General features: G+C 33.2%; 3 protein-coding genes across 3 annotated transcripts in view; 2 read left to right on the top strand and 1 right to left on the bottom strand.

Annotated features, from left to right (window-relative positions):
• Positions 1 to 4,988, top strand: part of LOC139979495 (uncharacterized) — a 34,926-nt gene extending 29,938 nt beyond the window's left edge. Inside the window, exon 2 of the mRNA XM_071990349.1 lies at positions 971 to 4,988. Within this exon, the coding sequence (XP_071846450.1) occupies positions 971 to 1,569 (599 nt within the window). The 3' untranslated portion in view covers positions 1,570 to 4,988. The remainder of the gene's footprint in view (positions 1 to 970) is intronic.
• LOC139979497 (MIT domain-containing protein 1-like) overlaps positions 1 to 16,665 on the bottom strand; it is a 167,722-nt gene that overhangs the window by 14,343 nt on the left and 136,714 nt on the right. The gene's annotated exons all lie outside the window — the stretch shown is intronic.
• Positions 9,170 to 16,665, top strand: part of LOC139979797 (uncharacterized) — a 32,637-nt gene continuing 25,141 nt past the window's right edge. The window contains exons 1-2 of the mRNA XM_071990910.1: positions 9,170 to 9,599; positions 16,321 to 16,373. Coding sequence (XP_071847011.1) covers positions 9,557 to 9,599; positions 16,321 to 16,373 — 96 coding nt within the window. The 5' untranslated portion in view covers positions 9,170 to 9,556. The remainder of the gene's footprint in view (positions 9,600 to 16,320; positions 16,374 to 16,665) is intronic.

Here is a 16,665-nt window from a genome sequence, read left to right as displayed (position 1 = left end):
ATTGGAATTCTGTCTTTTCCTTGATTAGACATTATTATACATTAATGATCAACTTTGACTTTAACAATTAAAACAAGAAAATATTTAAAAGTGTCCCTTTTCATAAATTAGAAGTTCCCCCTTTTTTAAAATATATTTTGCATTTAAAAGTGCTATTTTTGTTGTTGTTTTCAAATTTATAAGTGCTCTTTTGTTGAAAAACAAAACACATACAAATTCTGGAAATTGTGAAACGTAATGATAGGGGATTGAAGTTTGGTCCGAAAACTTTGACGTCATTTTGTGTTTGACCTCTCAAAAATCAAAGTCGCATGTCACACTGCCCTCTATATATTTATGCCACCCCCTGCATGCCCCCGACGCACCCAGATTCATCCTGTTTCCACTGTCCCTAAAAACAAAATCTGTTAGAATGCTTAACCATAACGCATTTATCTATATAGAATTTAACATAATTGTTTGCACGGCAGCTAGTGTCATTTTCAGTAATAAATTTAACCAGTCCATCTCCTACCGGACATTCGCTGCGACTCTTACCTATACGAACGCATATACTGCCATATTTTTTCTTTCAGATAGGCGTTGACAACTGTCATGAAGCAACCACCATCCACGAATTCGGACACAGAAAATCCTCCGCAACTATCCCCCCCCCCCCAAAAAAAACCCCGCCTCCCCAATTCTGAGAATTGTAAACTAGTTTTTTTCGGCCCTTTCATATTTCTGTTGATAGATGGATTCTGTGATACGCTGTTGGGATTTTTGACCTCCAATCCCTCTTTGATTTTCCTCTCCGATTAATCTCTCCTCTCCGCTTACTTTTTATGCAACTGCCTTATGAAATTATTACTTCTTCGTTGTCACCAATTCATTAACATACATATATGAAAGAAATGTCAAATTTAAGGACAAAATGTGTATTGATATTTAATACATTTTTCATCTATTTATTTTTATTGGTTAATTTCAGGTGCCACTTGCGCAGACTTTGATGAAAACAAACGGACCAGAACCGCCTACACTCGCAGTCAGCTGCTGGAACTGGAGAAAGAATTTCATTACAATAAATACATATCCCGTCCTCGTAGAATCGAACTAGCGGCGCTGTTAAACTTAACTGAACGCCACATCAAAATTTGGTTCCAGAATAGACGGATGAAATGGAAAAAGGTGGAGGCAAAGAGAAAACCGAGCCAAGATGAGAATGAAAACGAAGGCAAGAAAGAAGACTGTAAGAAAAATAGCATAGATGAAATGTCTCTTCTTCAAGTCGAAAATGTGAAATCTGAAAATCAAACTGCTGATTTTAGACTAACACATAACGGCTCGGTCGAAGGTCACGAGGAAGACGACTGCATAGAATCACGCACAGTCTTGCCAATCAAAACTGAACAAAACGATACCTGTATAGCGCCTCCGGATTTAAAAGAGAACCTTCCTTGTGTGGTGGAGAGAGATTATAAAATCATGGCGGCAGATTCCAATTCCTCAAACGATACGATGGATCATGTCTCAATGTCACGTGACGTGAATGCCTTAAAGTATTTGGAAAATAGAGAAATTTACTAAGCAAAAACAAAATACTCAAATTGAGTTATTTCTTGAGTTCATAGTTAAATAGATTTCATAACATTTCTTATTCAACAACATGTATGTCCAGTTTTTCTTCTTTTTTTTTTAAATGGATCGAACAAAATAATGATATGATATAAATAATATATCCACAAAATTTGTCAAAAATGAGGAAGAAAGTAGAGTTAAGACCTCAAGTAGCTGATTGTTTCACCATTCACAAATGTCAAGCTTGTTAGTTTCTGAAGAAACTGTTTGTCAACCCTAGGAAAAGATCACCGAATGTCAAAAAAGATCTTGACAAATCTACATCGAAATCACTTTGGTAGTCGTTGGGTTAACAGACTTGGCCTTTTGTCTTTGTGTGCATATAAGAATCGGGTTGATCTTTTTAGTGTCGTAAAAATTAACTTTACCGTGCAATTTTACATACATGGCTTTCTGGGGACAGAGGGACGAAATGAAGCTATCCCAAGGAATATTGTACTGGAATAATACTTGCGACTAGTGGATCTGGTCAGATATGGAACACGGATATGAAAAAATTGAGAAAGTGAAACGTAACCAACTCGTTGTTAATTTGGTCTAAATTTCAAACTTAATGAAGAATGTTTGATTCAGAATTCTGAGAGGTTTGGCTGCTCCCTTAGAGTGAGGAAAATGACAAGGCGAAAGACAGGGGAGCAAGAGGGAGGGAGTGGGGGGGTACATGGAAGGATCAATACGTTGGCAGCTGAGTTATTGGTACAGAATGCTTTCAAATATTTCCTTTCATTTTGTATTTTTTGATGCTATTATTCAAACTTCTGATGTCTTTCCTCAACAACACACACTGCTTTGACCAAAACAAATCTGGCCTAAAAGTATTAAAATAACTACATGAAAATTATAGGGAACATTCTAATTTGATTAGTGGATTTCCTTCAAAATTCATTTTAAATTGATAACCACATTAGTTACAAAATCAAGCGTGAATAGACAACAAAAGGGAAGTAGGTGTTGGGGACTAGCCTTTTCCTTTTACACGACTTGACACTCTATAATCAGTATTATAATTAGCCTTCGTTGATTTTGTCAAAGATCTATTGGTATTTCTTACAGGTACGGGTAATACAAACTACAAGCCTATATATGATCCTTTATATAACTCTGTCAAGATATGGTTCGCGGAAGTGGGCCAAATAGCAACGTTAACCTCTGTGTTATAGGATAATGTTGGATGCTCTTCTTGAACAGTTCAAACTTACATTCACGTTTATATCTGTATATTCTTAACTATATAATCAAATTGTTTAAACCGTTCCAAGCTAGTTTTAACCTGTCACGTAGTAGCCCTATGTTACATAACTATTCTGTCATCTGGTCATAACAGAAGTAACCAACTCGATGGAAAATTAAAGATAGACTTAATCAATGTCTTACTTCACTTCAAACTATGTATACCTTCCCAATAACTAATGTTACTCGATACTGTAGTACATCGATGGGGAGGGGGGCCCAGAATGGAGCCTAGTGTGGCCATGGGTTCGTTGAAGCTGACTCCCATGTATGACGTATAGTACCCCCCCCCTCCCCCTCCAAAAGAATTAACATTTTATGTCATCACATGAAGTGTCGCATTCTGAGGCGTATTGAGTAGACCTATAAATAGGTTTACACGCAACATGCTGCTAATAACTAATAACCACTGCATTTTGTGTAGGGTTAAAAAGGTGTGGGGAGGGGTGGGTGTACACTCCCAACACCTCTCCTCTTCGATCCGCACCTGATCGAAGACTACGTGCTTTATTTCAAATATAAACAAAGGAATACTAGCATGATGATCCAATTACAGAGTGACTACAGAAGAACTGTCATCATTTCATAAAATGACGTTACTTTCTATAGTATTGTATAAAAGTTTAAAAAATGCTTAGATAGATATAACTTTGCTCCTTCCCCCTACACCACCTCACTCCCCAACACCCCCCTCCCCCATTTAAGGGAAGAACTACATAGGACGATTGGCTACGCCTAAAATGTAATTTTAACATCTTAACATAATACGCAAAGAAAACATCAATTTTAAGGCGGCCGTTAAGTACCCTTTTAATACCTTTCACTAAATCCGTGATTGGTTTATTATATTTGACAAGGGGTTTGTGTTTTTGGTGATGTACAAAGAAATGCAACAACTTCCAGCAAAGTAAAACCATATATTATGAAACTCACGTTAGTGTTAACTTAAATCTAAATGACACGTCATTAATAACATTTTTTTTTGTATTTGTTTTTGTTTTAGTAAGTCCCTACTTCAATATGACAACTTTACCCTTGTAGGGTAGAATTTCTCTTATTTTATGTAAATATAACCAGATCTTCTACTTCTCTTTCCCATCATTTGGGCAGGTACCAAATGAAACTAAAACTTAAACAAAACATGTTACCTTTAACCTACATTACAATAATTTGTAAAGTAATAAAATCATCTCGTAATTTAATCAGGAATGTTCTCTTTTTACGTACGGACAGATGCCAATAACCGATATACTATAGTTCACTTGTAACCATAATCTAACCAAAGAAGATACTGTGAACTAGAACAAAAAGTACGCTTTCGTTTAACCGGTTTTCCACTGATGACGTAGCTCGTCACGTGACATGCATGAACTTCACGGTAGCTTCTTCAACTTGTTGAGGAGGACGTCGAAGTAATTACAATAACGTCATTAACAACCAGTCAATCAAAGCATATTCAATCATTCTGTAAAGTTGTCATTTCGGAATGAGATGAAAGCTCTCTTAATTAATTCATGTTTGAATCCTGTCAAGGTTACTATGGCAACCAAGTGCTACGATTTACTATCAACTAGTGTGTCAAAGAGTTCCTTATTTCTTGGCGGGTAAATAATCATGTGGTTAATTTAAAACCATCGATTCTCTTTAAAAAAAATATAGAAAGAGAAAGGGAGAGAGCGAGCGAGCGAGAGACAGAAATAAATAAAGAAAACAGCCAAATCCAAAGATTTATGATGCCAACCTCGCCTTGATAAAAGTAGCCATAAATCCTTTTTTCTCTATCTTTACTGCAAATTTATGATCCTTTGAAAGTCTTTCAAAATTTTAATAAGTAACTGTCTAATCTAACGAAAAACGTTTTGGCTTTCAAATCTTGGGTTTAAACGGTAAAAAAAGAGAGAAGAGATTGATTTTGAAGAGAGTACATTCGTTAAATAATTTCTTTCAACAAAATCTGCGTGGGGGGGGGGGTATAATTTGTTCTGTAGTATTTATTCTTTCATTGTCTTGTTAATAATGTACATGTCATGATTAACATAGGTACTAATTGAAATTAATGTTATAATATTAAGCTATCGTCAATTCATTGACATATTGCTTCTTATTTCAAGGATTCTTTTTCTTTCAAAAAGATTTTTTTTTTAATTCTGCCAATTTGAGTTAAATCACTGCCAAAAGTATATATTTATCACAATGCAGGATGGCAACGTTCGACTGGATTCTTTGCTGTTTTATATAAAAACAAATTAAATAATTAATGATAGCTTTAAATATATATGTTGGCCGTATGAAGTTGAGCTTTTATATCACATGATGTTATACAGGGACTGATTTAATTGGTATTGTTTTAGGAAACCTGTTTTGTATGAAATGATGCTGAGAATCAAATTCGACAAATTCATTGGCACTGATTCTATTTTATTTTAAATCAATACAGTACATGCATTACAGTCTCACAGTTTTCAAGATTATCCTGCCCAGTTAATTCTCTATTATTTAAATAACATCGTTTTCATTTCATATCTCTGTCTATTATTATTATTTCACGTTTCGTTTCTCTAAATTATTTCAATTTTTATTATGGAAATATATTGTGTATGAAGAAATTAAAATCAGGACGACAAGAAATTAAATGTTTTTTCTTCTTTTGTTCTCTTTCCAAAACAAGGATGTCAGTTATATATATTTTGACAGAGATCTTTGTGAAGACCCTCCCCCCCCCCCCCCCAATATAAAAGAGCTAAGAAAATCTTGGTCCGTTTGGGAGATATACTAGTTTAAAAAACGATTCTGGGAGCTGTCATTTGATAAATTTGTGATGTCATATTGCTAATAGGATCGGAGAAGTTTTACTTTCTCGCTGTCAATGGGATTCACATACATTTAGCGAATCTACTCCCCCCCCTCCCTTCCCCAAATACAGTCCAGACTCACAATTTCAGTAACTCTGATGAGAACGTGAATTATGATTAATATATGAAACACAACCGACCGCTATTTAACTATTTATACTTCTTTTCTGTTTGGTAAAGCTTTGAATATACATGGCAACGGCCCGTACAACAATAACAATAATGTACAGGATCGCACACCCTTCAATTACCCACCCCCCCCCCCCTTCCTACCTCCCATTAGTCACCGGTTTTACCTTTCAGTCAACGTATCCAACCCCTTTATCATGATGGCTAAGCTTTGACAGCCAGGTTTAAAATCAGGGGGTAGTAAGAGACTTTCCTGGTTCAAACCTACTATGATATTCTTTAAAGTGAGGGCGCCAAGCTGTATCAATGATTGTAACAAATGTGCAGCTAGCCCGTGTTTTTATCTCTGACAGGTGGGTTGGAGATGTCAGAGATTTTCTATTGTAAACTTTCAACTTTTTCGCTCTTTTTTTTAAGGCGAAATTGGTTCTCTATAGTAGTATTTTCATTTATTTTCGTAAGGAAAAACTTGCATTATTTGAAAATAAGTGACTATATTCATTATTAGTTTTTCATGCACCAAGTATCATTTTAAGTAAAAAACAAATGATCAAACATTTTGACAATATGCTATTTTAATATGTGATAAATCTGTGGCTAGTACAGTACTATTAAAACAGATTAACTTGCATTGTTAAACATGTATTTTGTTCAGAATCAAGAAGAAACATTACTTTCACTTTATAAAAGCTCATCTTACGATAAGAGTCTGACTGTAGAAATCACCACTGGCTATCCGCTTTAATTTATCTGTTGTTGTTATTTGAGGGAGAGAGAGGGGAGAGGGGCTTTCAGCGTTCTCAATGTAGGATTTCGTAACATACTGGAATATCATAGAATCGATATGGCCGAGTCTACCTCTTTTAACTGTTGTATTGTATTGGTATAACCAAGTACTCAATTGGTTGGTACCCGGCTATTTCTATACTCATTAACCTTATTAAGTCGAACACACCCCTTAAAGCGACTTATAATGAGTCCGTTCTTGTACTCGTTTCTAACATGGTTGCCTGTACTCATAGTCTGACATAGTTACCTGTCCTCGTAGTCTGACAAAGTTACCTGTACTCGTTTTCTAACATAGTTGCCTGTACTCGTAGTCTGACATAGTTACCTGTACTCGTAGTCTAACATAGTTACCTGTGCTCGTAGTCTAACATAGTTGCCTGTACTCGTAGTCGAATATAGTTACCTCTCCTCATAGTTGGACAAAGTTACCTGTCCTCATAGTCTAACATAGTTACCTGTCCTCGTAGTCTGACATAGTTGCCTGTACTCATAGTCTAACATAGTTACCTGTACTCATAGTCTAACATAGTTGCCTGTACTCGTAGTCGAACATAGTTACCTCTCCTCATAGTTGGACAAAGTTACCTGTCCTCGTAGTCTGACATAGTTGTCTGTACTCGTAGTCTAACATAGTTGCCTGTACTCGTAGTCGAACATAGTTGCCTGTACTCGTAGTCCAACATAGTTACCTGTAATCGTAGTCGAACATAGTTACCTGTAATCGTAGTCGAACATACTTGCCTGTACTCATAGTCTGACATAGTTGCCTGTACTGAGATGGACTTTTCCCTTATTGCCCCCCCCCTCCCCCACACTGAAGGGTGTTGCTTTTCTCATTATAAGTTTGGTTGGGTGATATAGATTCAAATGGAAAACTTTTTCCTTAATTCCAGCGAAGTATAGTAATCGGATCAAATTATTCCTTCCAGTGGAGAAGGTAAGTAATTGACAGTGTAATTAATGAATATGTACAAGAGTGCTTCCAATGGGTACATCAACCGCAAAATCGTGACCACGATCCCCATCTCTTTGTGAGAGATAGGAGCACATCAATCTGAGGGCAGTATTTTGCTTTATTTTATCGTATTTTATCATAGCCTGCATGTAGCAATAAGAAGCCCATTTGTCAGCGTATTTAACTTGCTGTCACTTTTTATGGTGTTTTATTGATGCAATCAGACATATAAAACTCTAACGACGCTTGACTCTAACAGATGGTGTTTAAATGTGCGATGGTGTGAATGATATAAAGAAGATATACCGCCCTCCGTAACTGCCGTTTGATCACATGACTATAACAGATGAAACTGATGTCCAGCAAATAGAAAAAAAAAATAACAATAATACTAACAAATGACCAATATCTAATTCCACATAGGTTCATAATTGATATATTTATTTTATCCTAAGTTATGTTCCTTATTTCACTCTACAAATTAAAATTTAATTTCCTTTACTTTAAAGTAACTTTTGTATTGTTGTAAAATATGGTATAAAAAATCAACTATGCAACCTGCATGTAAGCACAAAACATTTCAAATTTCAAGCTATTATGTTGCTTAACCATTTAACAAAACAAGACTTGAAGCAAAGTCAAACTCTGCAACTGCATTGGAAAACATCTTTTAATTGTTTGTAATAGCGTACAGAAGCATTAAAACTTGTAGAACATGTGAGCTGTCATTGCATAAAATAAAAATGAAGTTTACATTATCTAAGTACGTGTTTCTTTTTTTTCTCTCCGCAGAATGAAAAACCAAATATTACAGCAGCACTCCAAACTGAACCAATTCTTGCGTTTCTTACATAATATGATTGCGACCATGTGATCATAACGAAGTGATATGTGTATTACAGTCTCTCTTACATGTAAACATACATATTATATATATATATATATATATATATATATATATATATATATATATATATATATATATATATATATATATATATATATATATATATATATATATATATATATATATATCTATATATATATATATATATATTTATATATATATATATATATATACATATATATATATATATATAAATATATATATATATATTCTTTGTAAAATGTGTATATATATATATATATATATATATATAATAGATAGCTAGATAATGTACAGATAGATAATATACGAAGGTCTATTGCGCAACGATGAGAACTGACGCTTTAACCACAGTTGTCTCCCAAAGTCACCTGAAAATAACAACCCACCTTGACTGATATTTAGGACGCTGTTATGGCGTCAATTTAGACTCGTATAATACGACACTGACTAGTATTAAGAGTTGTAAACTCCTTTAGTAGGCACTCGTGAGAAATTGAGTTGTGTTATAAAAGTTACTTTTATCCAATGCCTGAATATATTTAATGTTGATTGATATTGTTAAATAGTAATAAACAAAGGGAATAGGTTTACACGAATGGAGAAATGAGGGGTTGTAAAGACATTTCCTTCAAGTAAATTGTACCCTTATATGGGTTGATTACGTCGAGTAGACATATTAAGCGGTTTTTTATATACTGTCTCGGTTTAAAATACTCTAGTCATCATTTACGTTCCCTTAAATGAGTTGTTTTGCTAAGTATCAATTTATCACTTAACTGTGAAGTATATAGTCTTGGATTAATAGCTTATTTAAGGGTAAATTAGCTCCACTAGAAGTATATAAATAGTCAAGTATTACAACTGCCTGGCGCAGTTGGAGATTTTACATCTTAAAACAAGGTTTAAGGACGACTTCGACAACAAAATTGGAAAATAAGTGGATTTAACGTATACCACATTTGAAAGACCTTTGGTCGTTTAAGCAAGGTATGAAGTATCTATTTGAATCCATATCTGATCTTCCATGTTTACCAAAATTCGTCGCCAAAGCCAGGTAACCAAAGGTGTCTGCCGATATCGCTTTGCCAGACAATGTTAATGAGTTTTTTGTTCAATTATCTATGTGTATATGCAGGTAAGGATTTCATATACATGGCGAATTAACCTTCAGCTGGTGTACGTTAAATTCAACTACTTAGGCCTATGCTGAAAAATTTAGTAAATTATTTCCTTGAATGTGTGAGACAAAAACAAAATTCTACTAGAAAATATTCATATTTTGGAGAAATATTTTGTAGCAAATTTTCATAATGTAATTCATATGGTGACGTAATTATCAAATATTTTAACAAACAATTAAAAAAAAAAAGTTTGATATTTGTTGGTTAGGTATGACTTGTATAGTGCAAGCTAAGTCATGTGATCAAATAAAATAAATCACAGAACGACGGTAACCTTTGACCTACAGATGGTGTCTATTTCCGGTTTACCTGTATGCATGCTTTGTGACGTTCATTTACGTGTTAATACGTCTTTGCTATTCTTTATGTGTGTAATCTTATTTTCTATTTGCGCCCTATAAAAAATATCACCCAATTTTTTTCCTTAACTTTTGAACAAAAATTTCAAACTGAAATGAGTTATTATGATCTAATTGTTTCCTTTACAATGAACTTACTTTCTATGTATATAGATATATTTAAAGTGAATACAATACATATCGTGATATTAACGTATGTATAACTTGATGTGGTATTTAAGTCGTTTAGAATGTAAATGCTCTAAAGAATATGAGGTGGATATTTCCAGTTTTACTTTGTTTAGAAAATTGTTTTCAAATTTTGATTAGACATTCAAAAGTAAGTCTAAAGATACAGCATATATACTTAAGGAGAGCTAATAAATAATAAAATAATTTTGTTTGGTGTTTTAGTTCTCATTAAAATTTATTTCTAACGAGAATTGTTCTTGATATAATTAGGAATTTATGTCATTACTAGAAGGATATCTATCTATATACTTTTTTTTTGGGGGGGGGTGGGGGCGTGGGGGATTTGGAATTTCTTAGTTGATGTTTAATACAAGGAGAAAAAGTTATCAAAAACAGTCTGTTCCAGTTCCTGCTTTCATAAAATCTATCATTTTTAAGATAAAACATATTAAAATGTATTAAACTGTTTTTTAACCGTATAGATTGTCCTATATATACTATGGTGTCAGAAGTAGGAAGGCAACTAAGAATATGTGTTTTGTATTTGAAATTTCAATGCTCATATACACAATCCTTTATAAATGCAGAGATAACGTTGTACTGTTATATATATATATATATATATATATATATATATATATATATATATATATAGTTAGAGTTATAATGAAATAGAACGTCATGCATTATTACATATATCGAGGACGTCGATTTCAAGCCAAATATATTAATTTCTTTGTTCCCTCCCCCCCCCCCATTCTTTTTTTTTCTAAATCTTTGTTGTTGCTTTATCTTTCCAATTAATTACGAATTTAAGAAAGAGTTTTCTAATATTTTTTATGGAAACTTATAAGAAATAAAAAAATTGCATTTGAGAGAAATTTAAAACAGAAATTGTCATTTTGTTTTCTCTCCTCTAATCCCAGTGTCCTTTGCCAAAATATTGCGTGTTAAAAAACGAAACGGAAACCAAGGTGAATTCTGAATATTATAACAGGTTGAAAGGACATCTTAAACTTGCCATGCCATTAATATTAACTGTATTGAAAATGACGGTTACTAACTGTGTAGGTTTCCAAGTATTCACTCGGACCCTGCACAAAATAAAGGTTTTATTGTTTTATTATTTCCCTACTTCAATAAATGTTTTGAAAGTTAAGTTTAAAAGCAACACAAAAGACTATAAGTGAGACCGTATGCCTCAACACATGCATTGCTCTATGCTGTATCTACAAACACTTCACGGGGGCCTACACACACGAAGCTGTAATATCCATGGTAAATTGTACGCAAGTATACTATTCACGGTAATATCGTATGAAAACAAGCGCGGGGTTAACAATAATTCTTTTTTTAAATCCCTAGCTGAAAGAATAAAAAAACAGAATTTCGGAAATGTTATTGAATAATGTATCGCGAAAACAATTAACATGTACCCGTTATGTTTGCACGGTATCGTGTTTTACAGTATACAGCGAATACTACACATTATCTCAGGCGGACGACATGGGCGTATTTCTCTAAAGTAGAACGGCTTGACAAACAACAAACCGGTAACAAAATTAACCAGGTTTTGTGACGTTGAATTACTGTAGCATGGATGAAATAAAATTCGGCGAGGGTTAGTTTTTCTGCCCAAAGTATGTTTTATGTTACGAAAACTAACAGATGTAGGTATGTTTATCTGAAATGGTATGAATGAATAATAGGCCTAAATATATAGAAGCAAGCTTTGAAAACAACGGAGAGATTCAACAAAATTGATTTTATGTAATTTCGTACTTTTTTAAAAGTTGATCAAAGCACCATATAATCAAGCAATTCATATGGTTTGTTTTTTATTGATTTTTATTTTAAATTTTCAGCTTCAAAATGGTTTGATAATTTTTTTCCACATTCATTATTACTAACAGTATTTTGAGAAGAGAATAAGAACCAAAACATAAAATAAAAAATAAAACTTCTACACCCACATATTATTCCATCTGTGAAAACAAGCAACTACATTAACACAAAAGAAAATAAAAAAAATAATAATATCAGTCTAAATGTATCCTTTAAAATTATTTCTTAGCCACACGCCCCCCCCCCCTTCCCGACCCTCCAAATTAGAATATAAAATTAATAATTCCAAAGTATCACATTTTTGGTCAAAGTTATACCAACAGTAATAATATATATATATATATATATATATATCTATATATATATATCTACATATATATATATAACACAATTAATACCCGGTTTAGAAAGCTATATCACATGTTAAAATAAAAATAATAAAATGCTAACCATTCTTACGCCCACCTCATGGGTGTAGGCTCTTTATAAAACACACTTTTTAATTATTATTAATTTATTTTGTTTTTGTAATCATATACGTCCATTTGATCCACATAGGCTGTAGTGTAACATGTTTCAGCTTTCCTTCCTCTATGGTAAATTACAACACAAGAGAGAAAACCAACAGGTTATGTTTTAGTACCGTCAATGTTTATGTTTATAATTTTAGTTTTTGTTTGTCATAGTTATTTATTTTTTTTGCCAACATTTATTTCAATATACTTTCCGCAAAGTAACAACAAATATTGTATGTTTCTCAAACAGACACAAAGAAATTGAAGCAAACAGGTATACTTTTTAAGAAAAAGTCACCCAGGAAAGAACCTGGGCACGAAAAGCAAACAGGTATTACCTGCTACAGTTTATGCAAAACTAATAAGTAAAGTCTTTTAACATTAATCTTGTTACTCAAATAACATTCATAGTTATACTTGGTGTCGCTGTGTTGTTGTTTCTTCACACACACAAAAAAAAACAATTTTTTTAAGTGTTATACTGTATTTTGTCTTTTTGACCAGATTACGAGATTACACAATGTTGCAATACCCCTTCTTTTTGGGGGGGGGGGGACGGGGGTTCCTAAAACTCTTTTATTAAATATCCAGGATATGAATATAAAAATGGAGAAATAGTATCACTTTTGAAATCAACTCCATCACCAGGTAACAACAACAAATGATTCTACTATTTACGAGATCTTTATGTCCCCTTTAACAAGATTCCTATTGTCTTTGAAACAATTCTGTTGTGACTTTCGTTCTTGAAAAGAATAACATGGCATTTTTATTATTATAATTATGATAGTGTTTATGTAACGATATGTAATAAACCTTTGAAAACAGTCAAATAAAAATGACTGAATAGATATCATCTAAAAGTTATATGTAAAAATAAAAGACATCTATCGTAAAAGTGAGATTATTACATACGAAAGGAAAAGTTTTTAAAGAATAATAAACCCTTAAACGATGAAAAAAGTGCAAATAAACAAAACAGCAAAAATTCGTCCTTAAAATATGAATGTAAAGAGATTGTTAAAAAGAGATATTATATGCGTAAAAATGCCGTTCGCTTCTCCTGTCAAGTGCATATAATTTTTCTCAAATGATTTCAAACACCATTAATATAAGAAATTTCATTTCAGTTTCTAATGTTTTGAAGAATTTTTTTTTATGATAACCATGCACTTGATTATAGGTTTTAAGTAGATGTAACGATGAAGCAGTTACCTGTAAAACTTAAATATCGTGTACAGTGTGTTTATATATATAGTTCCTGACTTTTCGTACTTTGCTAAATAGTTCGTTGACAGGCCAACTAGTTAATTTGATTGTAACTTAAAACAGCTTGCCAGTTGGGTTTCTTTGAGTCATTAAACCCCTACATGATATAACAACTGCGTATACCTTGTATGTAACATCTAGTCAACTCAACAACATTCTTGTCTTTCATTTTACTTTAAAGGTCTTTTTTGGTGAGATTATTTATTTCGGAAATAAACCCAATTTTGAAATAATAAAAACAAAACAAAAAGTAAGATGTGTAGTATTTGACTATTTTGTAATACTTCGAGTGAACTGTCTTCAATTATTCACCGCAATTTGCCGAATTTCTATAAATAAAGTTCAAATTAAGAATACGTTTCTGATTGATCGATTAATTGGTGAAGCTGGATCAATCACTGATCCTGTCTTCGGTATTATGCAACACAGTCAGATGATGGTCTCCAATAGCTCAAAGCTTTAACAAGCATTCTACCATCGATATAAGAAAGACGTTATCCGCACAGCTGAGACACTAACTTGTCTAGACCTGCTTAAATAATCCTCACAATGGATGGGATTAGTTTTTACGATCATGGGCCTTTAGGAAAGTACCGTGGGGTGGGATGGGGGGGTAAGGTAAGCTTCTCTCATTGTTTTTAGCATGCCTCAATTTGGAGCCAATATATAACTGAAGTTGAATCTTTGTTATGAACGTGCTCAACACATGTTTGGCGACAATACACACAATAGTCTGTTCACATCATATACAGTAACATATCTGTAATACCTAATAACACAGTGTCAACAGTGTCGAGTCCTGGCTTCTTCTTATTTTTCTTCTTTTCAGAAAAGAACTCCATTCCCTAGCTTTAATTTACATAAACGTTTAATTGGTAGTCCTAGGCAGTTTTGTTGTTACCACGGAAACGTGGTAGTCACTTACCAACCATCGTTCAATAACTAAAAAGGGAGAATGATATGGATTGAAGGGGTTGGGGAGGGGTGGGGTGTGGCGGGGGGATTGTCTCCAGTGTAAATTAATGGATTTGAGATGATTTTAATTACAGTCTTACTGCCCAATTATGGTCCCGAAATGTATGCAAGGAACAATTCTTTGTTTAAAAAATGAACGACGTCTTTTTAGTAAAGGACCAAGTTTTTTTTTAGTAAATCAGCATATTTTTAAAACTGCATTAAATATCCCTTTAGAATTCCTGCATATTGTGCACATACATATTTGACATATTTTCAGTATTGAATATCCGTTCAGATTTTGTGAGTGCAAATATGAATATTTCATTCATATGATTCTTGCATATATCTCACCGGGACTAAATTTAAAAATAATAATAATACTCTAACCTTTTGTTTACATCTGAGAAGGCCTATGTCTATTATCACACATTTTTTCCCCAATGGTTTTGTTCTACGAATAAAAGGTACACATTTTTAACATTTTTTTAACGTATATTAAGTGAAAAATCAAGATTTGGATAAACTTAAGAAAATGGATTGGAAAAGCGAGAGAGAGAGAGAGAGAAGCGACAAAGTTTCGTTTATAGTAAGTAAAACCAAAAATAGGAAGGAAATTGTGGTAATAAGGGTAAAACAAAAATAGTTGTCATGCAGTAGCCTACAAAGAAAGCACAACGTTGGAATGCCGGACGTATGTAAATTAAGTCGTTAATGATAAAGGGTTGTTGTATCAGCGGCGGTACCCTTTCATGTGGACTATGTCATCAAGATAATCGGCATATAGAACAACCTTTCAACTAGGGCTTGTTGAAATAGGTATATGTGGTTGTTGAAGCCTTTGTAAGTTGACTGGATATATTCGTCGTGAAAATATTCTTTATGATTGCCGCTTGCCAAAGCGAAGGAATTAAATTGAGGTCAGCACACTTCAAAAAAAAAAAAAAAAAAAAAACTTGTTTCGAATAATTTTGTTTCAATACTTTTTTGAAAGTACTTAAGTGACTAATGGAGGTAATGGGATAATTTGCCTGTTTCTGTTCTTAAAATCGATATAGTAAGCATTATTTTCTAAGAGTTTCAGTTTTGAATTAAGAGTTGAGTTGAATTGAGTTGATTATTTATTAATTACTACATATACATGTGGTGGGTGTGTGGGGGTGGGGAGGGGAGGGGGAGGGGGTTACAAGTAATTGTGTATCCTATTTAATTATTTTGGCAGACGTTTATTTATTTTGCAAGAAATAAAATCGTCCCTGTTTTATTTCGACGATAATAGAAAAAACATAGGCAAACTTGTTTTCATCAATAAGTGTACACGAAATTTGATATATGTTTGATTAAAACATGATGGTGGCCTATGACGTATATATATATATATATATATATATATATATATATATATTCTATTCTTTATTGTTTATTGTTTTTATTTCAATTTTTTTATTTTTTGCCTCGTTGATTTCTATTTTTCATACTGTCTTTGAAATTGCACGTGTTTGGCATTATGACTTTACTGAGTACAATTATACTTCATTATCTTCTTCTCTTTGTTATTGTAGGCCAAGGAAGATATATGTTCGTAATGGAACCAGGACCGACTTCAGAGCAAGGGGTGACACAATGAACTTTGTTTATTTGGAATTTAATTTCTCATCTTGGCTTCCATTCTTCTATATACATCAGAATGTTGCTTTGACGTGCACATACTATCTATTGTCGTTATGAATGCATGTAGTCACCAGACCCCTTCATACGAGCAGAGGCCCGGGTCCCCCTCCCCCTCCCCACCCCTTCCCCACCCCACTCTCCCAATTATCCATATCCTCACGTAGAAATATCCATAAGAAATGTTCTTCTTTGTGTAAGATATGTGAAACAGAAGTGTGTTCTTTTTCTTCACGGAA

This window comes from Apostichopus japonicus, chromosome 14 (assembly GCF_037975245.1).
Source record: "Apostichopus japonicus isolate 1M-3 chromosome 14, ASM3797524v1, whole genome shotgun sequence".
Taxonomy (NCBI): Eukaryota; Metazoa; Echinodermata; class Holothuroidea; order Aspidochirotida; family Stichopodidae; genus Apostichopus; species Apostichopus japonicus.
Note: the sequence above shows the minus strand (reverse complement) of the source record. Positions and strands in the feature narration are given on the sequence as shown.